At 34.6% G+C, this 27,231-nt stretch overlaps 1 protein-coding gene across 7 annotated transcripts in view; it reads right to left on the bottom strand.

The window, feature by feature from the left end:
• Nucleotides 1-27,231, bottom strand: part of GRIK2 (glutamate ionotropic receptor kainate type subunit 2) — a 639,626-nt gene that overhangs the window by 135,224 nt on the left and 477,171 nt on the right. For 6 of the 7 annotated variants that reach the window (XM_007169639.3, XM_028163387.2, XM_057528054.1 and 3 more), the window contains one exon: nucleotides 1,874-2,097. In XM_007169639.3, coding sequence (XP_007169701.1) covers nucleotides 1,874-2,097 — 224 coding nt within the window. The remainder of the gene's footprint in view (nucleotides 1-1,873; nucleotides 2,098-27,231) is intronic. The other variant, XM_007169640.3, reaches the window with a different exon arrangement.

The following is a 27,231-nucleotide window of genomic DNA, read 5'->3' on the forward strand; positions in this document are numbered from 1 at the left end:
AGGATCCCCTGGAAACTGTTATTAGAACTTAATTCAGCTTGATGGATGGCCACACAATTGCCTCACAACTGTCTCAGGACATATTCCTCTAGGCTTTATTTATATCCTTCCTGAGAACTTTAGTTAATTTGATTAAGAGGGAACAGGTGTACCCGCAGACATCAAGAAATGTTTTTTCTATACTTCGGAATATTTATTTTTTTTCTTTTTGTTCTGTGGGCAGGCTGTAGAGCTCTCTAGTCATTGAATTATTTAAGCTGTAATCTGTGAACTCACTTCTCTGCACGTACATAAAACAGGATGGCTTGTGTTAGTCACTATAAAAAAAATGCAATTGGTCCAAAGATGCTCAAAAATGAGAAGGCTGTTTTATTTGTACAAGCTATGGAAAAAACTGGAGCTAAAAGTTTATGAACTTCATACTCCAAATTCTCATTTGGGGGGAAAAACTCTAAACTTCAAATAAAAATTTTAACTCAATCTACCATATTGCTACAAATGCTATATGCATATATGGTTCCAATACAAATTTTCAGTCAAATACAATTGATAATTTTCTGAAGGACTCATGTGTTAATATTGAACCTATTAGGTGGAAAATTATAAATCTGTATAACATTTATGTGTAAATGTATCAGAAATATCTATGTGTATAACTATAAAATGTAAACATATAAAATATATCAAAAATATTATGCTACTTCTAAAATTGATTTTATTTATTTTTTAATTGAATAAACTAAGCGTTTTTCACTGCTTGGAAAAAAAATATGACTTCATCAAAAAAAAGTTCAAGGAAGGACAAATATCCTTAGTGATAACTGATCAGAAGACCCCACATAAATTAATTGAAAAAAGAACCCACATATTTAATACTTAATTTTGAATTTAAGGCAAAAATATTTATATTTATACATTACAAGTATTATTATCAACATGAAAAAATTATATGTAGCATTCTAATTCATCTTGGATTTAGAGCTTTCTGATATCTGATAGAATATAAAAATTCAAAGACTATAATGAGTATGTGACTTCCAAAGTCATTCAAGTAACAGTAGAGCTCTGAGCCCAGGGATAGTTTTAATCTCTTTAATTAAGGTAAAAATAAGCTAAAGCATATCAAAATAATCTATCTGTTGAAAATTTGGTAGTGAGGTAAGCATAAATGAAAAATGATTACAAATTTCCACTTCCAGAGTAACAATAAAGTAGCAAAAGCAACATATATTGAGCTATATCATAGATTTTAAAAACCATTATAAAAATATAAAAATATGTATTTTTTCACTTAGGCATTTGAGTTTCTGACGCTATGATTGAAATATACCCTACATGTCAACAAAAATAAGGCAATTTTTTGTGGTGATATATTCTGTGGAAAAAAAAATGACTAATTTTACGTAGAAAATCATGGTAGTCTTTTTATACTTAAAATGCTTATTTTTAACTAGCCTTTGTTTATTTGTTTTTTAAAGCCTCCTTTTAAATGTTACCACTTTGGTTTTTCTTATAACTGTTTTATTAATTCAAATAAGTAAAACATAGTGTTTTGCTACCTGGTTCAAGATAAATTTTCAAAATGAGGAAATAATTTTTATATCACTGTGAATTGAACTGTTTCTAGCTTCTTATTCAGAAGAGTAAACTCTACCGCACTTATAGCTTACTGACACAGCCAGCATGCTTTCTGCCCAAAAAGGCATCAGAGTACATTTTAATAAGTTATATGACTCTTAAAAGTTCATTATTCTCCAGCACCCCATGGGAAATAAAGAAAAAGAAAAGTAACATTGATTGTGACTTTTGACAATTATTAGTTAGAAAAAGGAGGTAACAATTGCCAAAAAAATCACAAAAGTGAGCATGTTACCTGGCTATGACAAAGAGCACACAACTGACACCCAAGTAAGCCAGCAGAATATACATCCAGATATCAGGGGAGAGAGGATTCAGGAAGGAGAAGACGCCTGGGTTTGTACCATTGGGCTTGCGGTACAAAATACTTATTCCAAGTGTCATAAAGGGCTTGGAAAAGTCGATGACCTTCTCTCGAACGTAGGTAATAGCCAGTGGAGCAACTGCAAGGTCAGCTTTCTGTAGAGAGAAACACAAAAAAGGAAAAAAAAAGTGTTCTAAGTCACAACAAAGTAGTAACCATATTAAACAAAACAAAGACTACACTCAAGAATTGTCTCAGCAACAGTCATTTAACACTTAAAGCATTCTTAACTCTGAAGTGAAGCATCTGATTTACTCTGCTACTCATTTCTATGAGTTTCTAGATTAACAAATCAGCAGTTATTACAAGTAGATATAGAAAGAAAAAACTGTATAGGATGAAAAACACTGAAGAAACCATTGTACATTTAGTACCTGGATTATTATGCTACTAAACCAGCTCATAATACTTTTAATTTAAACTTTAAAAACACTATCAATTATGATTTTATAAATACTTTGGTCAAATTGGAAATAATAATAACTACCTCAAATTATTTAGCTGATAATCGAGAAACATTTATTTTTCTGGTTTTAAAACTATAGAGCACAGTTAAAATGTTTTATTCTTTAAATAGTTAACATCGTGAAAATCCTCTTTTAATGTGATTTTGTTTACTGCCCCTGAATTTTGTTACTATCTCTCTAATTTGTTTTATATTATTTAAAGAAAATCCTTGCAGCCTTGCCTAAATCGCATTAGGAAATGAGTTTTTCAATTGTCACAAAGCTGCTAATTTTCCAGGTAGCTTAAATATGTTAAATTACTAATGCTTTTCACTCACCACGTTTTAACCATCTGTCAGGGATGAACTTAAGCTCTAACATATTGAAATAAATAATTACAATATTTTGAAGTAACAAAGGCATCTATTCCGACCTATGATGGGAATCTGTATTTCTGTATTTCTTTTATTTTTATAAACATATGGAGCTTTCAGAGAATATACGGAAATGCGCATCTTAAAGAACTACAGAAAGATGTACAACAGAATGAAATTGGTCCTTGGGCTTCCCTGGTGGCACAGTGGTTAAGAATCCACGTGCCGATGCAGTGGACACGGGTTTGAGCCCTGGTCCAGGAAGATGCCACATGCCGTGGAGCAACTAAGCCCGTGTGCCACAACTACTGAGCCCGCATGCCACAACTACTGAAGCCTGCGCACCTAGATCCCGTGCTCCGCAACAAGAGAAGCCATCGCAATGAGAAGCCCATGCACAGCAAAGAAGACCCAACGCAGCCAAAAATAAATAAATAAAATAAATAAATTTATTTAAAAAAAAATGAATGAAATTGGTCCTCTACTGTTTCCTTGTCTCAGGGATTGTTGGAGGACTTAAGGAAGAACCTTCTGTGAGAGGCTAAGTTTGTTGACAATATTATTCTGAGTATGCGTTTGTATGCATTTGTGTGTTGCGGGTGGGTGGTGGTGGGAGATGCTTGGATAGAATATCTTTGAGAGTAGCAATGGAGAGAGAAAGATATTTCCTAACAACCAGCAAGGTAAAACAAATCTTCAGAGTCCTGGCAAGAGTACAATCATATTTCACATTCATAAGTCAAGGAATGGCAATTTAACAATAATAATTGTTCATGCTACTTGAGCATTTGCTATGCAACAGGCATTGTGCTAAGAAGGTTACTTGAATTGTTACATTTAATTCTTATGCAATACTACTGTTATTCCCATTTTTAGATAAGGAAACTGAAACCACAGAAGTTAAAAACTTGTTCATTGTCATAGAACTAATTGAGCATTGGAACCAAGGACATAAACCTAAGCTTTTGGAATCTATACCTAGAACTAACCATGTCATGCATCTCAGAAACCAGAAATGGAATCATGGAGACATCATTCATTCATTCATTCATTCATGTAGAATGAATGCAGAGATGGAAAGGGAAATATATAGAAGCAAGGGCAGGAATTGATAGATTATAGTCTCAGAATTTAGATGGTCAGGTGCAGAGTTCATGCAAATAGAACATTTTCAACAAAGGAGAGATGATTTGAAAAAGTAAACAAGTTTGTTAGGAAAGGAAAGTGATAATATAAGAAACAAGGATTCCAGGTCAAAAAAAAAATAAGGAAAAAATAGAGTGGTGGTTTGCTCCTGTTTTGGTGGTTGAATTCAGCATAGTTTATCATGTGCCACTTAACTTTGTAACCCACCCTCCTCCTAGGCACATGGAAAGCAAAATTTCACCACATATAAAACGTGTCAGTGAGTATGCTTTAAACTGGTAAAGTACTTTTAAATTCATAATATAGATCAGCAAAAGTGAGGAAACAATTCAAGTAACATATATTAAAACAAAACTACTATATTATTCCAAAAATGTTGTTCTACAGGCATATATTAATAGGATTGACTAGACATACATCAAATTTCAAAATTTACTTAGCATTGCCTAAAAAAATTATATTCTAATTATTAAAGGAAAAAGACAAAAAAATTATATAGTATGCTTTCAATTATAAAAGAAATTAGCCATTTGAAACAAAAGATATAAACCCACACTTTTAACCATTTAATTAAAAAAATGTACAGACGTGCATCTGTATAAAGGAATAATATTCAGCAACATAAAGAACTGAGCTATCAAGCCATAGAAAGCCATAGAAGAACCATAAATGCAAATTGCTAAGTGAACGATGTGTATAAAAAGACTACATACTATATAATTTCATATATATGGCATTCTGGAAAAGGCAAAACTATAAAGACAGTAAAAAGATCAGTGGTTTCCCAGTGTTCAGGGGTGGGGGAAAGTGATGAATAGGTAGAGCACAGAACATTTTTAATGCAGTGAAGCTATCTTGCATGACACTGTAATGATGGATACATGACACTACGCATTTACCAAAATCCATAAAACTGGAAAACACAAAGAATGAACCCTAATGAAAACTATGGCCTTTAGCTAATAATAATGTATCAATAAATATTCATCAATTGCAACAAATGTACTACACTAATGGAATCTGTTAATAATAAGAGAAATCGTAGGGAAAGGGGGTAGAATGGAAGAAGATATATAGAAACTCTATTTTCTGCACAATTTTATTATAAACCTAAAACTGCTCTTAAAAACCTATTAATTATTTTTAAATAAGAGCAGGTTGTTTTAACCACATCCTCGTTAGTAGAATTCAATGTGTTATATGTTGATTGATTAATTAATTAGAACTAGGTTGTTAACTATTAACAGTAAAACACACAAAATTTATCAGATATCAATTGTCAAAAATAAGCAGTATCTAATTGCACACCAAGTACATTTTTAAAATCCATTTACAAAATGAGATATCAGGACTATCTTGCAGCAATAAAGATGAGCACTTATTTATACATTATAGCATTATCTGTGAATAAGATCTATCTTCATTATAAATCCATTAATAATATAACTATTTTGGAATCTAATCAAGATGTTATTATATCAAAGAGGTTTATAGTGAGAGATGTGGTATTTTCCCATCAAATATCATGTTATTAAAGACAGAGCATTTGGAGAAAAGACCTTGATGGCAAAATGGAATAATCCCAGAACTTTTAAATCTATTCTTTGAAAATAGATTTAGTCACTGATTTTTTTATTTTAAAGAATAAAGTATTCCTGCATTAGAAAGAGCCAGTAGTCAGAATTGATTTTAAAAAGAAACGATTTCGGGCTTCCCTGGTGGCACAGTGGTTGAGAGTCTGCCTGCCAATGCAGGGGACACGGGTTCGAGCCCTGGTCTGGGAGGATCCCACATGCCGCGGAGCGACTAGGCCCGTGAGCCACAATTGCTGAGCCTGCGCATCTGGAGCCTGTGCTCCGCAACAAGAGAGGCCGCGATAGTGAGAGGCCCGCGCACCGCGATGAAGAGTGGCCCCCGCTTGCCGCAACTAGAGAAAGCCCTCGCACAGAAACGAAGACCCAACACAGCCATAAATGAATGAATATATAAATAAATGAATAAATAAAAATTAAAAAAAAAAAGAAACGATTTCATCGAAAGAAAAATAAGTAAATTGTTATGTATCACATGAATAGTATTGATACAAAGAAAAGGGAGAGCTCACTTCTATCACAGGACTGGTTCAGAGGAGACCATTCCAAACAATTATACTTGCATTACATCTAGAAGAAAGAGTCTGAGATGACAGAAGTCTGAATTGGGAGGGTGATAGTAGCAGGAAAAAAAGAATATCTTAGCAGTAGCTAGCATCAAATGGGTCTACTGTGGGCCAAGACTGTGTTGTATTCTTTGCCTATAATATTTCCATTAATTCTCACAACAGCTCAAATTTGTACTGTGATTTCCTTTTTTACAGATGAAAAAACCAGAATCATGAGAGTTTAAGGAAAGTATGATCCCAAAGATGACTTAACCATATTCATTTCCCACCATTTTTCTGTACAATCATTCAAATGCATCATATTCCCCTGCCCCCAAATGATCTCCTCTTTTCTCTACTATAAGACACATTTGTAAGACACATTTTATAAATCTATAAGACACATCTCCGATTCTTTTTCTCCAATGTAGCCTTCCCTGAACATTCTGTACACATTAATTTCTCCTAAGTACATTTTTATGCACTTATAAACTTAACCATATAATTTAACATGTAACAATACTTTGTTGTGTTTTTTCTGAGTTTTTCACATGTAAGTCACCTAATATGATATGAGAGATTTGAATGCACACATTGTTGCAACTGTGTTATGAGAGTATAAGCACTTTGAAGCCTGCAGGCATTCTCTTCGATCAAAGCACATATCACTGAACTGAGAAAATGGTAAAATTTTCCTCCCTGGAAATTTCACAAAGATGCCTAGGCAGCAGCTATCTTATTAATTTAATAAGCATTAATTTACTATTCTATCATTCTATGTGAAACTCTTCCAAATTGTCTTATTTAGCCCTATGATCATAATCAATCTAACATCTGTAGGGTATTGGACAAAATTTGACACCAAGGAATCGCTTAGTAAATGTTTGCTGAATAACCGTTTCAATTTAACTTACTAAAATGTTCAAAGAAAATTAAAAGGAAATCACTCAGAGAATTTTAAAATTAAACTTTTTTCTGATCTTGCTCTAGAAATGAGATTTATTTGTACATTAATATAATTTCTAGTGAACTAACCATCTAGGGAGAACAGAATAATTCTTTTTATGGAGTTATATAGCTAATAGCGGCCCTTTGATTAAAGTCTCATTAAAGATTAAAGAAGAATGGTGAAATTTATTGGTCTAAGTTCTAATTCCCTAATACAAAAAGTAGATAACAAAGCATATCTTCATGAATGGCACAATGACCGCAAATTTGATCATGTTGAGAAAACCTTCGTAATGAAGTCCTAAGAATCAAAGAACATATTATGTTATAATATGTGATCTGGTCAGTGAAACATCTTATGCATACTTCTGAAAGATCTTGCAATTTAACAATGGAAAACCAGTTCTAAACATTGTTTTCTTTTCCATAATGTTGTGAAATAGTTAGTAAATAGGTAAAATAATTAAAAAGTAGTAAGTGCATATGAATAAATTGGAATATTTTAATTGATTTAGTAAAGAAATTTAAGCTAGTTAATTATGTATATTAATTTTAATATCACTTATAAGTGACAGCACACTTTCCCAAATTCTTCACGATGTATGATGTGAACAAATGCTTTACCTCTGGGCACTTTCAGGGAAACACAGTTCACCTTCTGTACACATGGCGTACCCGCTCCACCACTATCCTCCCAGTCATACTGCCTGGACTCTTGCAGTGACCTATTAATTGATCCCCTGCTTTCATTCTTGCCCAGTTAGTGTCTGTTTTTCATCCAAAGACCAGAGAGGTCTTTTTAAGCACATACCAGATTATCACTTCTTTTTTTTTTTTTTTTTTTTTATAGAGACTTTTATCTGGAAAGCCAGCCAACGGAGAAGGCTTTTTTTTTTTTTAATTATTATTAATTAATTAATTTATTTATTTATTTTTGGCTGTGTTGGGTTTTCGTTTCTGTGCAAGGGCTTTCTCCAGTTGCGGCAAGCGGGGGCCACTCTTCATCGCGGTGCGCAGGCCTCTCACCATCGTGGCCTCTCCCGTTGTGGAGCACAGGCTCTAGACGCACAGGCTCAGTAGTTGTGGCTCACGGGCCTAGTTGCTCCGTGGCATGTGGGATCTTCCCAGACCAGGGCTCGAACCCGTGTCCCCTGCATCAGCAGGCAGATTCTCAACCACTGCGCCACCAGGGAAGCCCAGATTATCACTTCTTGCTCAGAATCTTCTACTGACTTCCAGCACACATAGAACACACATAAAATATAAGCTTATATTTGAAAAATATGCCTTATAGTTGCTTTTCACCAAACCAAGTAGTAAACACATAGTACACAATGGAAAGTAACATAGTCAGTTGAGTTATTAATTAAATAAGGAGAATGCTTTCACACTTGTAGGACCTGGATAGGGAAAATTAAGAAAGCATTAAACACAAACAGTAGTAGATTCAGCTGCTGCTTCAGCAGCTGTCATTTTATTAATGCTTAAGTAAGCCTGCTGATAATTTCAAATGATATTGACTAAATCTACCAACCTTGCCACTAATGACAGAATAAAAAATAAACTTCTCAACTGATAATTCTTCAGAAGAGCCACAGCTCCAAAACATTGATTTTTGTGTGTGTGTGTGGCAGGGGGTGTTTGTTTTTATTTTGTTTTGTTTTGTTTCATTCCCATCCGGGTCTGATTTAATTGTAAGCTCTCAATGGATGCTTTATAAATAATAATATTCCTGTACTAAAATTGTTACAATATCTCTTCTCTCACTGCAATATTTCTATGAGATTTATTTATTTTTTAATGTATTAATTGAGTTAGTTTAGCTACTTCAGAAAAAAAATAGGTTCATAGAGATTGAGGGTTTTTTTTCACATTGATAATTTCAGGAAAACTAAATTTCTATTAAAAATAATTGGAAATCATGAATATTAATACTTCAAAGTGGTATTTTGTATACCTGTTATTCATGAGCAAAGCATTGAATGATGGTGTTTCTGACATTTTCTTTCTGGATTTTTGGTATTACATATTTCCTAATTTTAAAATAATTAATGTCTTTTAAAATTATAGATTAAGTGAAAATATTTTATTCTGCTAAAGACAATCATCTAAATAGGAATGATATTCTATTACTTTCTACAGTTCCTATGGTTATATTTAAACATACATTAAAAACAACACAAGGAAAAAAATCCTACAATATTACTCAAAATGTTATTATGTATTCATCAAGCAAATACTTGAGAAATGAGAGATGTTGAATCACTTCTTTGACACAAACTTATATGCAAGTTTCAAAACAGAAAACTAGAAACAATTCAACATGCTATTTAAAATATCAGGTTATTTCTTGAGCCTATAAGACATTCACACAATTCATTGTTACTGATCTCAATTTAAACAAGTAAACAAGTACTAAATAAGTAAATAAATACTAGAAGACAACCAGAAAAATGTAAATAAGTACTGATAGTTGGGTACTTGATGTCATTAAGGGATCATATTTTTTCTATGTGATAATGAGAGTGTGGCCATTTAAAAAATTTTAGTTCCTCTCTTTTAGTGATAAATACTGAAATATATGTATTATAAATGACATGAAGTCTAGGATTTGCTTCAAAATAATGCAGGTGGCAAGCAAGTTTGTGGGAGTAGAGATAAGATGAAATTGGCCATGAGTTTATAATCCATGAGGCTTGGTGATGGGTACATGAAATATAACTTTACTTTCCTATTTGCACATGTTTGAAAAGTTCTATAACATCATGGTTAAAAAGTATAGAATCAAGAGTGGAAATAAATTGAGCAAAATGTTAATAATGTTTGTTCCTAGTTAGTAGAATTATGGTTGTTTATTATATTATTTCTCAATTTTATAATTTTTATTCACTGAAAATATATTTTTATTCCAGTAGGAAAGAACAACACATGTCATTTAAATATACATGTATTCTACCTTGAAGACCTTCACTAATCAAATGAAACAAAACTATGAGCAGTAAGCTAAATCCAGATAATTTTTGTGGTCATTTTATTTAAGAATGTAAAGACTGAGATACATATAAAAATTTTTATTTGACCTAAACTTACAGATTAACTTCAGTAAAAATACAGCTCTTTTTTTTAATATAAATTTATTTATTTATGTATGTATGTATGTACGTATGTATGTATTTATTTTTGGCTGTGTTGGGTCTTCATTGCTGCACGCGGGTTTTCTCTAGTTGCGGCGAGCAAGGGCTACTCTTCCTTGTGGTGCGCAGGCTTCTCATTGCGGTGGCTTCTCTTGTTGCAGAGCACGGGCTCTAGGCGCGCGGGTTTTAGTAGTTGTGGCACGTGGGCTCAGTAGTTGTGGCTCACGGGCTCTAGAGCACAGGCTCCGTAGTTGTGGCACATGGGCTTAGTTGCTCGGCGGCATGTAAGATCTTCCCGGACCAGGGCTCATACCCGTATCCCCTGCATTGGAAGGCGGATTCTTAACCACTGCGCCACCGGGGAAGTCTCACAGCTCTTTTTTGATAATAAATTATTTTAAAAATATGAAATTAGTAAATAGTTAAAGGAGTGTTTTATTTTAACTTTAATTTCTGAAAAGCAGTCAATATATTTTGTATTTTGAGGATAATGGAAAATAAGCTCCCCTTTCATAAGTATTTTAACCCGAACAATTCAGATGGAGCCTCTGATATCGAATATTAAATAACACATTGAAGAAAGTGCTAGTGTATTTCAAAGCTATAGATTCGGGCTTCCCTGGTGGCGCGGTGGTTAAGAATCTGCTTGCCAATGCAGGCAACACGGGTTCGAGCCCTGGTCTGGGAAGATCCCATATGCCGCGGAGCAACTAAGCCCGTGAGCCACAACTACTGAGCCTGCGCGTCTGGAGCCTGTGCTCCGCAACAAGAGAGGCCGCGATAGTGAGAGGCCCGCGCACCGCGATGAAGAGTGGCCCCCGCTTGCCACAACCAGAGAAAGCCCTCACACAGAAACGAAGACCCAACACAGCCAAAAATAAATAAATAAATTAATTTTTTTAAAAAAAGCTACATATTCTTATCTTTTTTATATGTCCATGTAGTTTTTCCAGAATTACGAGGGAACAATAATCAATTTGATTATCTTTCTGTATCTGTATAAACAAAAACTTGGAACGAAGACTAAATTATAAAAATATTAAATGCCCATGACTTCAGAAGGTAATTACTATTTCTTCACTGGTTTAAAAGTTCACATAAATATATCTCATAGTAGAGTAAAATAAGCTTCTATTTTCTCATGTGTGAAACAATATAACAGGATCTATCAATCAGTATTTACCAGTAGACTAGGTGGAGTGGGGATGAAAGATATTTAAACAGGATCCCTCCCAGAGCTTATATAAGATTCCTTGAAGCAAGAAATATCCAGAGGAATGGTAAAAACATAATGAATTGTATGAGGAAAAAATCAATGGAGTTGTTAGGAGAAAATTCATGGAATGCTTTGAGACTTAAACTATGAGCGAGAAAGACCAATATAGCAGTTAATAAGCATAGATTCTGAATTCATTAGTGACCAAAACTTTCCAATCAGCAGCCGGAATTTGTTTCCATTGTTGGAAGCCACACATAGGGGTATATTTAATCTACCAGAATCTAGCTTTCCAAAGAGCAGACTAAAACCTAGGGCATTGGCAATAGCTGGAGTCATAGCACGAGTTAGAAAAATAGCCTTGACTTCTGCCCACTAATAAGAAAGATCAAGTCCAGTTTGGTTTCTGTATGGCTAACACTGATACTGGAGAGCCACAGGACCCCAGAGGACAACACTATGTTTCCACTTGTCAGTGAACCAAGTCTAGGCATTTAGAAGAACCTCTATGAATCTAGGGCCCTGGTTAGTCAGAAGCTACTTTAAGCTGTGAAATAGAGGACAAAATTTCCCCCAAAAGTTACCTTGTTTCATGTAAAGCCAAGATGTCACTGCTGCCTGGCTGGCTGAGTTCTTGAATATATACTATTTCCACTTGATAAGTGAAACTTTTATGGTCTTCCCATGCATTAGTTATTAAAGTCTAAGTTGGCCTACCTCAAAATAGGACTATCAGGCCATGGAGTTACAAGATTTCTGTGGATCAGGCATTCAGTTTCAACAATGGTCTAACTGCAGACTAATAGCAGCTTTTTAAAACAGTGTAGATGGTGGCCGTGTCTAGAAGGTGATGAGTCCAGAACTCTGAGGGAAAACTTCAGGTACAGGACATTAACAGGCAAAAGCATCAGCCACAGAGACTTATAGCTCAAAAGGGTCACTAGGATCATGGGATTGAAAGGTACTAGGACTTTCCTATATGTAAATTTTTATGGTTGGGAAGATTCCCTCTGGGCCTTAAGAAAAGATATATTATAGATGAGTTCCTTTTATTACATACAGAGGTAGAAGCAACAAATACAGTACGCTGAATTAGCCCAAAGGACCCTTAACACAATGTTGTGTTAGATTCCTTTCTCCATTGTGGATCCTGACTGAAACTGATTAGCAGAATGTGGATGACCCACGACACCAATGAGACTGGGTAGGATGGTGCCTTGGTCACCTGTATCCAACAAAGCTATACAAGTTTTCTTACCTCACCAAAGTTCTCCAATATACATGGACAGGTATTTTTGGTCTTTAGTCCCTCTTGGAAACAGGAAGACTTTGACCCAATCTCTAATAATTCTTGTCCTTGAATAAGCTGGGATTGGAATAGAGATGGTGAGAAGGATCCGGGAGAGTGGAGGCAGAGAGCACCTCCACACCAGTAAGCAAGACTCACTGACTGAGTTTTGAGCAGTGTGGTGGTTGTTTGCTAGTCACTTAAAGTTTCCATGTCTAGTGCTCTATATTAGATGGCAAGATCCTCAGTCTGAAATTATCTATTTCACCAATGGAGACCCCTTAATTAAGCAGCCATAGCCATATTGCCTTTCAGCTGGAACTATCGGGATTTTTGCATTATTTTCATGATAATATACCTTCTTTTACCTGATCAATTCACCATTTGGACAGTATACTTCAATACTACCTCCTGCTGCTTAGGCTGTAAACATTCATTAACAGCAAGATAGAGTTCCTTACTCTTTCCTCTTGCCCACCATTTGGATAAGAGCATTAGCTCCTAGATCCCAGGAATTGTTCCCATATTATCAAACCCAGCTCATGGACCCCTTGGCCTTGATCTTCTAGAAACCCATGTCTCTGTCCATATCCCATTCTCATTGCCTATTTGCAGAAGTTCTTATAGTCTGAACACTTAAATTCCTTTGTCAGTTACAAGCATTGGAAATCAGTCTGTGGCTTGTCTTTCAATGTTTTTTCTCTCTGTATTGTTCACAGTGAGGTAAATTTATTTTTTTTTTTAAAGCTATCCTATTTCTTACTCAGAGTACATTTTTGATTTAGTGGTAAATATTTTACCAAAATTCCAGCAAACCCTCAGCTATTATCTTTTCAAATACTGCTTCCTTGCAATTCTTTCCATTGTCTTCTTCTGGAACACCTACTAGATATATGATGGAGCTTCTCACCTTATCCTCCATGTCTCTTATCTCTTCTTTCACAAATTATGTTTTCCCATTTTTCTGTGCTATGTGCAGATTAAATTAATCATTATTTTAAACTCACTCTCTTTTTGTGTTCAGCGTACCTTGCCTACCGAGTTTTTTTAATGATACTTTTTAATACTAGTTAAACTTTCATTATTTTTTTATTTTTCATATTTTCGTATATAATTTTTACTATACAATTTATTTTTGTATTGTATGGAATTTTAAAAGATATTTTACCTTTAGTTTTTATTTTAAAATTTTTGACAGTTCTACAAAATGTATTTTAGAAGGATAAAATTCATGTTCAATTGTGGTTTTTCAATATGAACTTGCATTTTTTGTTATTTTTATCTATTTCATTCCCTCTCTCACTCTCTCATATATCCTTACAGATTCCTTTCTAGTGGTTCTATTACTTCTTTCACTCTGTGACACCTCTCTCATCTTCCAATCCATAGCAATGTTTCATAAGGGTGATTTGAGGTTCACATCCCCTGGTGATACTGGTGGTATTTTGTATCTAGTTCCAAAATAATTAGGTAACTTGACAGAGTTCTTAGTTATCTGACTGAATCTGTGCCTTTCTGTTTACCTAGGACCACAACTTTCAAATAAGCCAAAGCCTCAGGGCACCAGAATTTTCGTGGTGCTTTCACAAGTAAGGAAGCCACACCCAAAGCCCTGGTTTCAAGCAGTAAGCCTGCCTTCAGACTTAGATTTCACATAGAGCACTTTCAATCCATGGATAATTCTGACCAACAAGCCCTACTTATGGATCAGGGGCCCTGAGGCTGATAGCTTTAGTCGGGCTTACTCTGCTTATTTTGCATGGATTTTGGTTATGGGAATTAATCAAAGAGGACTCTGTCAAAGTTTGATGTTTTTACATCATCGTGACAAGAAATAAAGCAACAGGATTTTTTCCCCTAAGTCTATTATAATATGCACTCTTTCTAGCAGCAATTAAAAGATGGTTCAAAGAGGTAAAGATGGCAAAGAGTAACCTAAGAGAGGCAACAGGAAAATGAGGGAAATTTTATGGAAACCAGTGGAAAAGAATGCTTCCGAGTAGTAAGTTGAGCAAACAGCTTCTTACAGATCAAATAAGATAAAGCCTGACAAATATCTACTGGATTTAGCAACTTGGAGACATTAATAAGAGTAATTTTTGATGACATGTTAGTTCAAAAACAATTATGGGTGAGATGTGAGATAGCTAGGGTCACCAATTAAAGAAGGAAATTTAAAGACGACAAGGAAGTTCACCTCAGAGGGGAAATTGAAACGTTGGGTGACAGCTGAAAGAGATTTTTTTTAAATGAGAAATGATGGTCTTTTAAAAATACAAATATAAATAGATCAGAAGAGAAAGGCCTAGATGTCTAAAGCAGAGAAAGAAAGAAACATGGGTCTAAAAATTTCTGGATAGACAAGCTAGAATGGAAAAGATGAAAAGCACATCCTTAAGTAGGACCAATTATTCCATCAAACTTAGAAGAGGAGAGAACAAGTGCTAATGAAGCCATGATTGTAAATTTGATGGTGAGGGTTGAGGTAGAACATTCTTATCTCATGGTATCTATTTCTCTTAGAAGCAGGACACCAGGTTTTCTGCTGTGAGTTGGAGAGGTACTGGTAGACTTGAGAAGTAGAAAGAAACTTTAAAAGTAGTGTTGCAGAATGTAAGAGAGTGTGGTGACTAGAAAGAGTTTGTAGCAGTTGTGACAGTGTTGACAGCTCATTTGAGATTACTATCAGTTTATAATGGCTGCATTTTTCACAATGGGTTGATTTTCTCCAGCTAAGTTTATTGTTCTAAGTCAGACACAGCAAAGAAGATAATGACATAAATACAGGGTCAAGTTTTGTTATGAAACGACAGAGGAAAAATAAATTTGGTGCTAGAAGAGAATGTCTCTAGCAGTAAGCCACAGAAACTACGCTGGATATGGAGAAATGTGAGGAGAGGAGAGAATTAATATATGGAAAACAAATAGATGATTAATTAACACATAGGTTTGAGAGGGTCAAAAACAAGTGTAGTGTTGTCAAATACATTTGTAAGTAAGAAGGGAAGGAGTTGACTTGCTGAGTTATTGATCTAAGAGTTAGTGTACTTTGCGTCACAATAATGATTATGACGCAATTATAGGCATATATAAGACTTATGTGGCTAAAAGGCTCCTGGGAATGAACAACTCAAGAAGCTTAGGGTCCATGGTGATGGATGGGTCTTCTGTAAGGACACTGAATTTATCTAGAATCATAAAATCAACCATCTTAAAGTGAAAGGCTATGATCCAGTTGTTGAAGTCAACAGTGGATGAGTAACTGTGATTAAGAAGTGAGCGGAGGATAACTTAAAAAAGAGAAGGAATGGTATATCCAGAGACAGGTGCCTCAGAGAAGCATGGCTTTTCTGGAGCTTAGAGAATTCATGGACCGGGAACAGCAATGGGGAGCACAGCATTGGGGCTATTCCATTATATTTCAATTTGTCTTTTTCTGTGCACACAGGAGACTCTCCTCCTTCCCTCCCATGAAGTTGAACACAGCCATATGATTTACTTTGGTCAATGGCATATAAGCAGAAGCAGTGTGCTTTCATTTCTAAGAAGAAGCTTTTAGGAGACAGTGTCCAACTCACCATGTTCCCACTCTTTCCCTGATGTGATGATCAGCCACATAGCAGTGGCTCTATCAGTTTGGGTTCCAGTGAGAAAACATGGAGCAGAGCCCTCAGCCAGCCTTTAATCTATATTCAGAGGGAGTGAGAAACAATTTCTGTAGGTATAAACTACAACCACATTCGAGTTTAGCTTGTGCTGTCTAATCCAGTCAGTCTCTTGGATCTGACCCAGCCTCTCGAGATAAGTGGGTGAGACAGAGTAGCCGTCATTGACCTGGCTACGGAGAGAGCAATTTCAACAGCAGAGAGGCCAAACACGACAGGAAATAATCAAGGAAGAGAATGGAAATGAGGGAAGATTATTAATGATGGAGGGATAGCGACCCAGAGAGTATGGCTTGTAAGAAAGGGAAAAAGTGGTAACGTAGGTCAGAACAAAGTCAACATAGCCCAGCACGCTCTAGAAATAAAAATGCAGAAATAATCATAGACGAGACAGTCTTAGAATTTTTACAATGTCTGATAATAAACTTGTGAGGCACATTTTGTTTAAAGAATCTTTTCATGTTTAAAAAATACATTACTGAGGATACAAATTGCAGTTTTTCATGGCTTTCCACTAAATTCTGACACACACTGATTATTTTAGGATAGTGGGACCAGGTGTCAACCCTCTCTTCTTCCTTCTCTCTCGTCACATGTGTATTAGGCTAAGTAGGCAGAGACTTGACATTTGGATGGTCCCATCCCTAGATTCTGGAGGGGATGCAGACTTTTCCTTATTTGTTTACTCTATTGATAATTTCAGTGGGAAATAGGGTGAATGGAAGAGGCAGTGAGATGCCTGGGTTTATGTTTTCATTCATTTCAGATAATTGCTATTATTTCTTCTAAAAAAAAAAACTACAAATGACAGCTAACACTTATTGAAAGCTTATAATACACCTGCCATTATTCTAATCATTTCATATGTTTCATGTCATTTAATCTTTAGCATAAAGTATATGCATTTGTCAGTACTCTTTTTTAGGTTAAAAAAAAAAAAGTGAGGCTCAGGGACTTAGGCAAGTTGCCCAAAATCACCCTTCTGATAATGAATGGAGGGGGATTTGGAAATCTGGCTGACTGCAAAGTTATTCTACTGGTTATAATTTTAAAGTTTTTTTAATACCAAAAATATATTTGATGGACTGATTATCTTTCAACACAGAATGAAAATGTATTAAGGAATAATGAAGGAGAGATTTCACTGAGGATAGCAAATGAAGCCATGATCAAATCTCCACTAAATTATCCAAGTTCATATTGATATTTAAACATGAGGAATTGTCCTTGACAACTCACTGAATCTAATTCATTCACACAATACCTATTTTTTACTCAGATATTTTTATTCCTTTAAAACTGTTCTTAATATACACATACATACATGTATACTGCTTGTATACATTAATAGACATATATACCGTGTGCATATAAAAATATATATAAACATGCATGTGTATGTGGGTGTGTACTTATAATATTACACCAATTACTTTAAAAAAATTGTGAAGCTCAAGTGTACTTATCTTAAAAAACACTTAACAATACATCATGATTTATATAGAGACAATATGAGAACATATCAGAACACTAGTATTATTTGTATGCATATTACATATTCTGTTTTAATTAGAAAATTCAACTTTGCCTATTATGACAAACTATAACATAAATAATTTATGTAAAGAGATGCATGGGAATGAATCTATCTATGTTAGCACATACACAAAAGCAACATCATTTACTTCGGGTCTTAGAATGACCTAAAAATACTGGCAGGCAACAAGATTCATCATAATTCAAAAAATTCTTTACACCATGAAAGATTGATTTGAAAACAGAAGGACATTGGTTGTTTTGTTACTATGGCTATTCCTGGCAGTTATCCAGGGATTACAACTGTACAGCCTTACAAACAGCATAGAAATTGACTGTTTTAACAAAGGGTCTCAGCAGGATCATGAGTGGTGCACATTAATTCTCACTGTGCATTGATGAGCTCTCTTTGAAATTTGCCAAGGTTTAACCAATGGCAACAGACCTCTGGCACTGTCAGATGATGTGGGCCTTGAACAGCGCTTCAGGAATGAAGTTTGTTTGTTTGTTTGTATTTGTTTTTGTAGGAAACCACATTTTAATCATTTAGAACAGTTATCAGTTCTCATTAGATCTGGAGTCTTCAGGAAGCTTGTGAAATATAAGAAAGGAGTTTTTGCCACAAACGTCTTCTAAAGAAAAGAATCCAGTGTTGCTCTTAGATTAATCTTTAAGGTTATATATTTAAATCTGAAGGTAAGAAAAGGCTCTGCAAACCTTTTAATGGTATGATGAGTAGAGAAAATGTATAGGTTGGATCATATGAAACTTGTGGTATTTCATTTTAAGCTATAAAAATGACAATTTAATGTTTCAACCTAATATTACTATTTACATAATTAACTGATTTGTCTAAACATTTTTTTTTTAAATTTTGACTTCTAAATCCTGACTTCTGACTACAGTTTTATTTGTAATGTTGATCCCAAGGTGAGGGATCATTATATTCTATTTTAAAACATTAATTAGCTTTTTTAAGCAAGGAAAATCAAACAAAACATTTATGTGTGTGTGTGCACACATGCATGTGCATATTCCTGCAATTGATTCATCATAATTGTTGACTGATGGATTTTGTTGACCAGTGTATAACATTTTAAGAGAAAGTGATTAGAAATCATTTATACAGATTTGTATACATTGCCTTCTTTTACGATCTTGACTGGTGTTTATACAAAAACAGATTGCCTGAACACATTTTTCTGATTCATAACCCTGATCACGTTAGATCCTACAAGGCCCATTCACAATGCCACCTCCCCACAACACGATTCACATGCTTCCAATCTTACATATTCTCTCCTTGCTCTGGATTTACTCTCCATCCCTCATGTATATATTATGATACTTGATTCTTTAATCAATCTCTTATGATAATTACATATTCATATCTAGTTTCTGTACTGCATTACATATTCTAGAGGGAGAAGTCCAAGTCTAAGTCATCTCTGTGTCACTGATAGTGACTAGCACAGAGCAGTGAACGAAGCAGTCCTTAAATGAATAAATGAAATAAGTGTACTTCTGGCTTCTTGTTTAATATATTTATTCTCAAAGATATTATTAATCACATTGCTGTCTGTTTTATAATTCCCATGTTTTTGTTTAATAAATTAAATATTAAATTTTTAATTTTGATGTTCTCCCATTTGGGGATTGGGGTCAGGAAAATGTCATTTCCCAAAAAAATGAAATCGACAATACCAAAATCCAATATACAATGGAAGGGACTAGGTATTTGTAGGAATGTCCCACCAGACACATTTCCAGAGGATTAAATGACTGGAAGAATACTTTTAATTCAGAACAACTAAAATGAAGAAAGTATGAAGCCAAAGATTTTGAGCTGACATTTGCCCGGAGGACATTGGGCAAATCCTCACCTCATAGGCTAGCGCTTAAGGTTTGATCAGTAAGAACTCAAAATCAGAGATAAGGTCTGAATCTCATGCAAAATGCAAAATGAAAGATCAGACTGGAGACTTTTGTATAAAACCAACATACTCTAGCACACTCATATTCGGTGGGTCAACTAGAATAAAGCTCATCCCACAGTTTAAGTTTTCTAAGGCCCTTGCATTGTTTTGATATTGATAGCTTGTTAAGTATGTTTGCTAAAATAACCACTAAAATAATAAATAAAAATAAAGCATAAAACTAATAGAGGATAAAAGGAATGAGACCAAAGAAAATCCATCCAATCCAAAAGAAGTCAAGAAATAAGAAAAAGGGAACAAATTTAGATGATAAAAATGAAACTGTCTTAAGAGAGATTATCACCGTCACTAATCTCTTAGCAATCTAATCAAGAAAAACAGTTGTTTCTTTAAAAAATGATAGCTCACTTAACTGTACTGTAACATCCTTGAAATAAAATGTTTGTGATAGTCCTCTTAGCAAAATGAGAGAAAAAATAGTAGATGTGGGTTTTTATCCCCAAGAATGGATGCTTTGGTTCTTAATGCCCTGTATGGGTACTTAGGAAGAAATATCATCATAGTACAGGACAAGAGGTCTGATTACCTAGGCTTTGTCCTTTGATTTCTAGGTTGGCTGGTTTCTAAACTGGTTTTTATTTGCACCTATGTAATAGGAGTAAGAATACTAAAAAGCACTGATTCCTGTTATACTCCCATAAAAATTAATATTCTGTTTTCAAAATCAATTCTGTGTGTTTAGTTAGCTCAATAACTCCTGAATAACTGTGTAATAAGCATTGGGGACTTGCATAACTAAGGACCAGACCCAGAATGAAGAGATCTCCACTATGGAATCACTGGTTTGTATGGGTGGCTCTGCTGAGCAGTCTTGCCAGTTTTAAACATGTTTAACTTAATCTTATCCTCAGTTCATGATGCACAGCTCAGAATTCAGCTTGTTATCAACATATCTTTAAAAATACTGCTTTTCAAATTATTTAAATGCTGTTTGAAAATCGACATAAAATTTACCTAGTCTGTGTAATGGTTTATGTAGGAAAGCAGGTAAAATGTATGTCAGGAAGTTTGGAATAAATAAAAGATAACAGGAAATAAGCTGAAGAAGATAAGTTGAGATAGAATATGAGGTAAGTACCTTTGGAGGGGATGGGAAATGGGGACTGGGTGAATCAATCAAGTACCCATTTGAACCTATGAAAGAGATAAGAGTCAAAATGTATGGTTACTGAGCAAATGTTTGCAGCATTTCAAGCACAAACCATAGGAAAAAAATTGGTAGCCATGAATTTCATATTCCTGGGTGATTGCAATGTAAAGTATAATATTATCATGAAAGCATTGACAGTTATAAAGTTTTCAACTGGAGTTTGGATTATGTTCACTGAACTACAGTTTCAAAGAGTGAAATATATGTAATGCATTCTAGAAATGTTTCCATCCAAAAAGATATTATAGTATTTAAAATATAAACTGGGCTTCCCTGGTGGCGCAGTGGTTGAGAATCTGCCTGCTAATGCAGGGGACGCGGGTTCGAGCCCCGGTCTGGGAAAATCCCACATGCCGCGGAGCAGCTGGGCCTGTGAGCCACAACTGCTGAGCCTGCGCTCTGCAACAAGAGAGGCCAGCGCACCGCGATGAAGAGTGGCCCCCGCTCGCCGCAACTAGAGAAAGCCCTCACACAGAGGCGAAGACCCAACACAGCCATGAACAGATAAATAAATAATAAATAAAATAAAATTTAAAAAAATTAAAAAAAAAAACCTTTATATAATTAGCTTTAAAAAAAAAAAAAAAAAAAAAGATAAACTCTCAGATGACCAGGATGACTTGTTTTCCTAACAAGCTGATGCTAAAATTGTTACTTTTATATTGATGACCCTTTGCTTACAGTGCACACAATATTTCTATTCTGCTCCTTCCCTGAGGACAAGCTATCTTTTTTTTTTTTTAATTAATTTATTAATTAATTTATTTTTGGCTGTGTTGGGTCTTCGTCTCTGTGCGAGGGCTTTCCCTAGTTGTGGCAAGCGGTGGCCACTCCTCATCGCGGTGCGCGGGCCTCTCACTATCGCGGCCTCTCTTGTTGCAGAGCACAGGCTCCAGACGCGCAGGCTCAGTAGTTGTGGCCCACAGGCCCAGCCGCTCTGCGGCATGTGGGATCTTCCCAGACCAGGGCTTGAACCCGTGTCCCCTGCATTAGCAGGCAGACTCCCAACCACTGCGCCACCAGGGAAGCCCCAAGCTATCTTTTGATAGTGTCTTAGCTAATCAGGTTTCATTTAATTTATACAAATACAACTGTGACAATTTTAACCTTTGTGTATTATTTTGAGGGGGTGTAAGTACACAGCTACCTACTCTAAGTATCTTATCCTGCGTGTTTTCCCTAACTCATGCCCTCCTATTATTACATCATGTATTATCTGATATATCTGCCAGTAATTGTTTGAGAAACACTTGAAGATGACTTTCCTATGTGCCTACATTTGGGATATTATTTCAGAATGCCTTTATCTATTATTCTGTAGCTATGACTAATTTCTCCATTTTAAAATTCTAATTTCTCTTAAGTTCAATAATCTTACCCAAATTTATTTTTTTCAGAAGGAATCTGTGATGATAGCACAGCTATGGCTTGGAGTAGAATCACAGGTGTGAGGTGAAGGTTACTGTACTCCCGTAGTGTGTAGAGGGGTAGAGGTGAGGTGGACAACTATTACCCACTCGTTTATTCTACAGATATTTATTAACCGTCTCCAGGCTGTGTGAGGCCCTGCGGTGACTGTTATGGAAGGTACCAAGACGAACGTGAAATCATTCCTGCTTCAGTGAAGGCACTGACACCTACAGGGAGGAGACAAAGCATGGAAGTCGACCGCCGGAGTGTGACGGTTGGGGAAATTCATTTGAGACGTACTCCTATTTGTAAGTAGCTTTGTAAGCAGCATTGGCCAAACTGACAGCGATGGAAAATAGGGTGGATTTATTTAACAAACACTCATTAAGAATCTATTGTGTATTAGGCACTGTGCTAAGTCCTAGAGATATAGTTTCTCTCAGAGCTTATATTGTAAACTGAGAGAGAAGCCTGAAGATATATCTATTGAAAAACAAAGTGACATCAGAGAGAATATTTGGAATCTAAATGTTGCTAAAAAATTAATCTAAGGTGAAAGAAAAGAGTATACTGTATCATAAGGTATCAAAGTTAATCATTTTCAAAGAGAAGAAAATACAAGGACATAAAATATAGTTTTATATTGTCTAATACTAAACTAAATATTGTCACATAAACAAGTAAATATATTTGTACTTGAATATATCCCATAGACAGTATCTCTGATCTTCCAATAATCCAAGTTGGATAATGTTTTAAAAAATTTGATCAGAAATATCATCATAATTAAATCTGTGAGAAATAAATGTTTCCCTTCAACGGCTTTATCTTTAGCAAACTTAATGTCCTCGAGGAACCAGAAAACCTTAAATGCAATTAGAAGTGACTAGGAAATTCTATGGGTGCAGACACATGATTTTAGCATAAAACAACATTGGTTAATGTTAATGTAATTACATGCTAACAAATAAATTCATTCTCAATAGATTGTTCTTAATTAATAAAAATAAACCTATCAGACAAAGAGATACAGAAATCTTTTTTCCTTTTGTTAATCCTGTCTTCAAAATTTTTCTGAATCAGATCAGAGTTTATCTTAAATTGAATTGTTTCTCAATACATTTAAATGAACCTGACCAAGTTGTAGTTCACTATTTTAGTCATCTGTGATGGTATATAAAATAATATCCTTTAGGTAGAACTACATGCTAAAATTAAATTAACTGCAGCATTAAATATAGTGTATTGGAAAAAGCATCTGTCATTTTCTTACAATTTAAGCTTAAAGACTTCCTTGATCCTTTTCCTCCCAGACAGGATTAGATATATATCCCTCAGTTCTCCCAAAATATCTTGGGAATATCTCTATTATTGCATTGCCTGAAGTATATAAAAATTATTTATGTGCCTATCTCACCTAGGATTCATATTTATCTATATATCTTTAGTGGCTAAAATTATGACAAACAGAAAAATGCTGAGTTACTAGTATTGAATTATACTTGCATTTAGGGATATCATGAAGAATATCATTTTTGGCAATTATATTATTTCCATTATTCAAATTTACTTTGCAAAGCAATTCCACATAACTCATGAGAAAGGAAAATCCAGGCATAGTTAACAAAGAAATGGTATTTATTCTATTAAGAAAATTCATGCTATGGTTGTACTTTTGAATTCTTTTAGCTTTTGTTTAGGACTTTGTTTTGTTATTGTTTAGATTTGTTTTATGTTCTAAAGAAAATGTCACCTTAAAAAGAAGTCACATTTATTTAAAATAGAGAACCAACAAGGACCTACTATATAGCACAGGGAACTCTGCTCAATACTCTATAATAACCTAAATGGGAAAAGAATTTGAAAAAGAATAGATACATGTATACGTATAACTGAATCACTTTGCTGTACACATGAAACTAACACAACATTGTTAATCAACTATACTTCAATATAAAATAATTTTTTTTTAAAGCCACACTTGTTTATATCTGATTTCAGTTACATTTATTCTGCTTTTCTGATAACGGTAGATGCAAATCAGTGTTTATTATTAAATAATGCCATATACCACAGATAAACAGATTTTCCAGCCCCCTGCTTTAACAGTGTCACTGTAAATTCACTCTCTGACTCAAATACAAACTCCTTATTATTGAACTCAAATAATTCTAGATTTTTGATCTGCTCCTGTGGGCAATTTTCTCCCAGAATACCCTTGCCCTTAATTTATTTTTCTACTTTCATTTTTATATAGTACTTTATTTGTTTGAGTCATCATCAAATTCTCAACTTCAAGCCTTCTCCATTCTAATCTGTTTCCCTCTGTTCATTTAGGAAGCTTTTTAAAAGCTTTCTTTTTTTAAGAAGCCTTTTCTGACTATGTCAAAGAAAAGTTTCAGTGTCCTGCAGTGTGAGACTGATTAGTTGTATATTGTTTTGTCAGAGGCAAAATTATGTATAGGATGTGTAGGAGTTTCTATACATCTATAGGAGTCTCTATAATCCCAATTTAGCATTTTACTTCCTCTTAAGCTTCAAATTATGTCTTGTGCTATTTTTTCTGACAATATTTATGTCCAAAGCATTTATTTTACCAATATTTTAAGTATTTTAAGTTCAAGAATCATGTTTGAAGAACTCAGTAGTATCCATGGAGGATATTTATTCAATAATTTATTATATAATTACAAAATAAAATAATCCTTAATGATGGTTTTTGCTATAATATTACAACTAAATAGCATACCAAGAGATCATTATTAGGGAAATAATTTATTTTAAAAATCTTGAGAATACATCAAAATTTCAAAGTTTTAAAAAAAATTTATGTTTAAAAAACACAAATATTTCTAAACATGACGTCAATGTTACTGTGAAAGTAAATAGAAAAAATCAAATAAAACCATTATATTTAAAAGGTATTGTTAATGCTGTAGTTAACAGTGTCTCTCCCAGAAGAGACATTCAACAAGCGGTTGCTAAGTACCCACTATGGGATAATTTCTAGTGAATCATAATCTATTATATAGTATAAATCAGAATTATACTGGTCTGCGGTCTCCTGCTTCTGGAGTAACTTTCTCAATAGTTTTGTCTCTGAACTATTTGACAGTACATTTCCACTTTCAACAACTTGCTGTTTAAATCATTGAGAAAAATATTTCACTTATAGAGAACTACATTAGCCCTTTTTAAAGTGTCATGTGCTCTTCCTAATACCTAGCTCTAAGGTCTAAGTTAACAGTCACAAGATTTCTCACTGAAAGTAAAAATCAATTGCTTTCTAAGTTGCTTTTTTTTTCAGAGAAAAGAAAATTATTAACAAATATGTCTGGCCTGGACTATTTGGTTGTCTATCTTCATGATGAGAGTGGAAGGAATTCAGACTTTTACTTAAGTGAAGTCCAACCTGTGTGGACTTAATGAACAAATTGCATGTGGTGAAAGAATTAAATTTGAAAAACAAAAATGTTAAGACTCTTAAATAATAGAATATCTTAATGAGTTCCAGTTAAGGAAGAATTTCCCCAACAAATAAGTGAAAACATCACAACTATGAAGAAAAAAATAAGTAAATTAACAAACTCAAACTTTAAAACTTCATACCAAAACTCACACAAACACAGACATGTACATATACACATGCTTTAAACAAATTAAATGACATGATCCTAACCAGGAAAAATATTTGCATTATTAGTATTCAGAAAATGTAACAAATTACTATGTATCAATAAGGAAAGGCAAAGGAAGTAAATGGGGGGCTTCCCTAGTGGCGCAGTGGTTGAGAATCTGCCTGCCAATGCCGGGCACATGGGTTCGAGCCCTGGTCTGGGAAGATCCCACATGCCGCAGAGCGGCTGGGCCCGTGAGCCACAACTACTGAGCCTGTGCGTCTGGAGCCTGTGCTCCGCAACGGGAGAGGCCGCGGCAGTGAGAGGCCCGCACGCCGCGATGAAGAGTGGCCCCCGCTTGCCAGAACTGGAGAAAGCCCTCACACAGAAACGAAGACCCAACACAGCCAAAAATAAATAAATAAATAAATTTATAAAAAAAAAAAAAAAAAAAAAAAGGAAGTAAATGGGATTTTCAGGAAAGAGAAACTAAAAAGTTAATAAATATGGAGGGAGCGGGAAGAGGCTAGTAATCAGGGAATACAAATTAAAGCAATGGGATTCCATGTGTCTTTAGACTGACCAAATTCAAATAGTGAGAATCTCATGTTAGCGATTTTGCAGAGAAGAAGAACTCTTACAAACTACTGGCAAAAATGTAAATTGGTAAAACAATTTGTAGAACAATATTTTCAATATCTAATGAAACTGAAAATATCCGTAAACTCTGACTAGCAATTCCTTTCCCAGTACATCTCTTAGAGAAGCTCTTGACACAGGTGCTCCAGGAGACAAGACAACAAGACAAGACATGGCTCTTTCTGACAGCATTTGTTTTCATAGCATAACACTGGAAATAATTTGAATCTCAGTAGAGACTGGTTAAATAAAAATACTACCAAATACTTTAAGAAATTTATACAAAATGGACCAGGAGAACATCAAACTTAAGAGTGGTTACATGTGGGGAGGGATGAGGGAAATGTAATTTTATCTTTTGCAATTGATTTGGAAATTACTAAATTGAGAAATTTTATGGTGAGTAAGGGACTTCAACATTATCTGTAATGTTTTATAACTTTTGTATTAAAAGAGAGAAACTTGAAGCAAAGTTAACAAACATGTTAACAGTTGCCACTGCTGGGTCATAGGAAATTATAAA

This window comes from Balaenoptera acutorostrata, chromosome 14, assembly GCF_949987535.1.
Source record: "Balaenoptera acutorostrata chromosome 14, mBalAcu1.1, whole genome shotgun sequence".
Lineage (NCBI taxonomy): Eukaryota > Metazoa > Chordata > Mammalia > Artiodactyla > Balaenopteridae > Balaenoptera > Balaenoptera acutorostrata.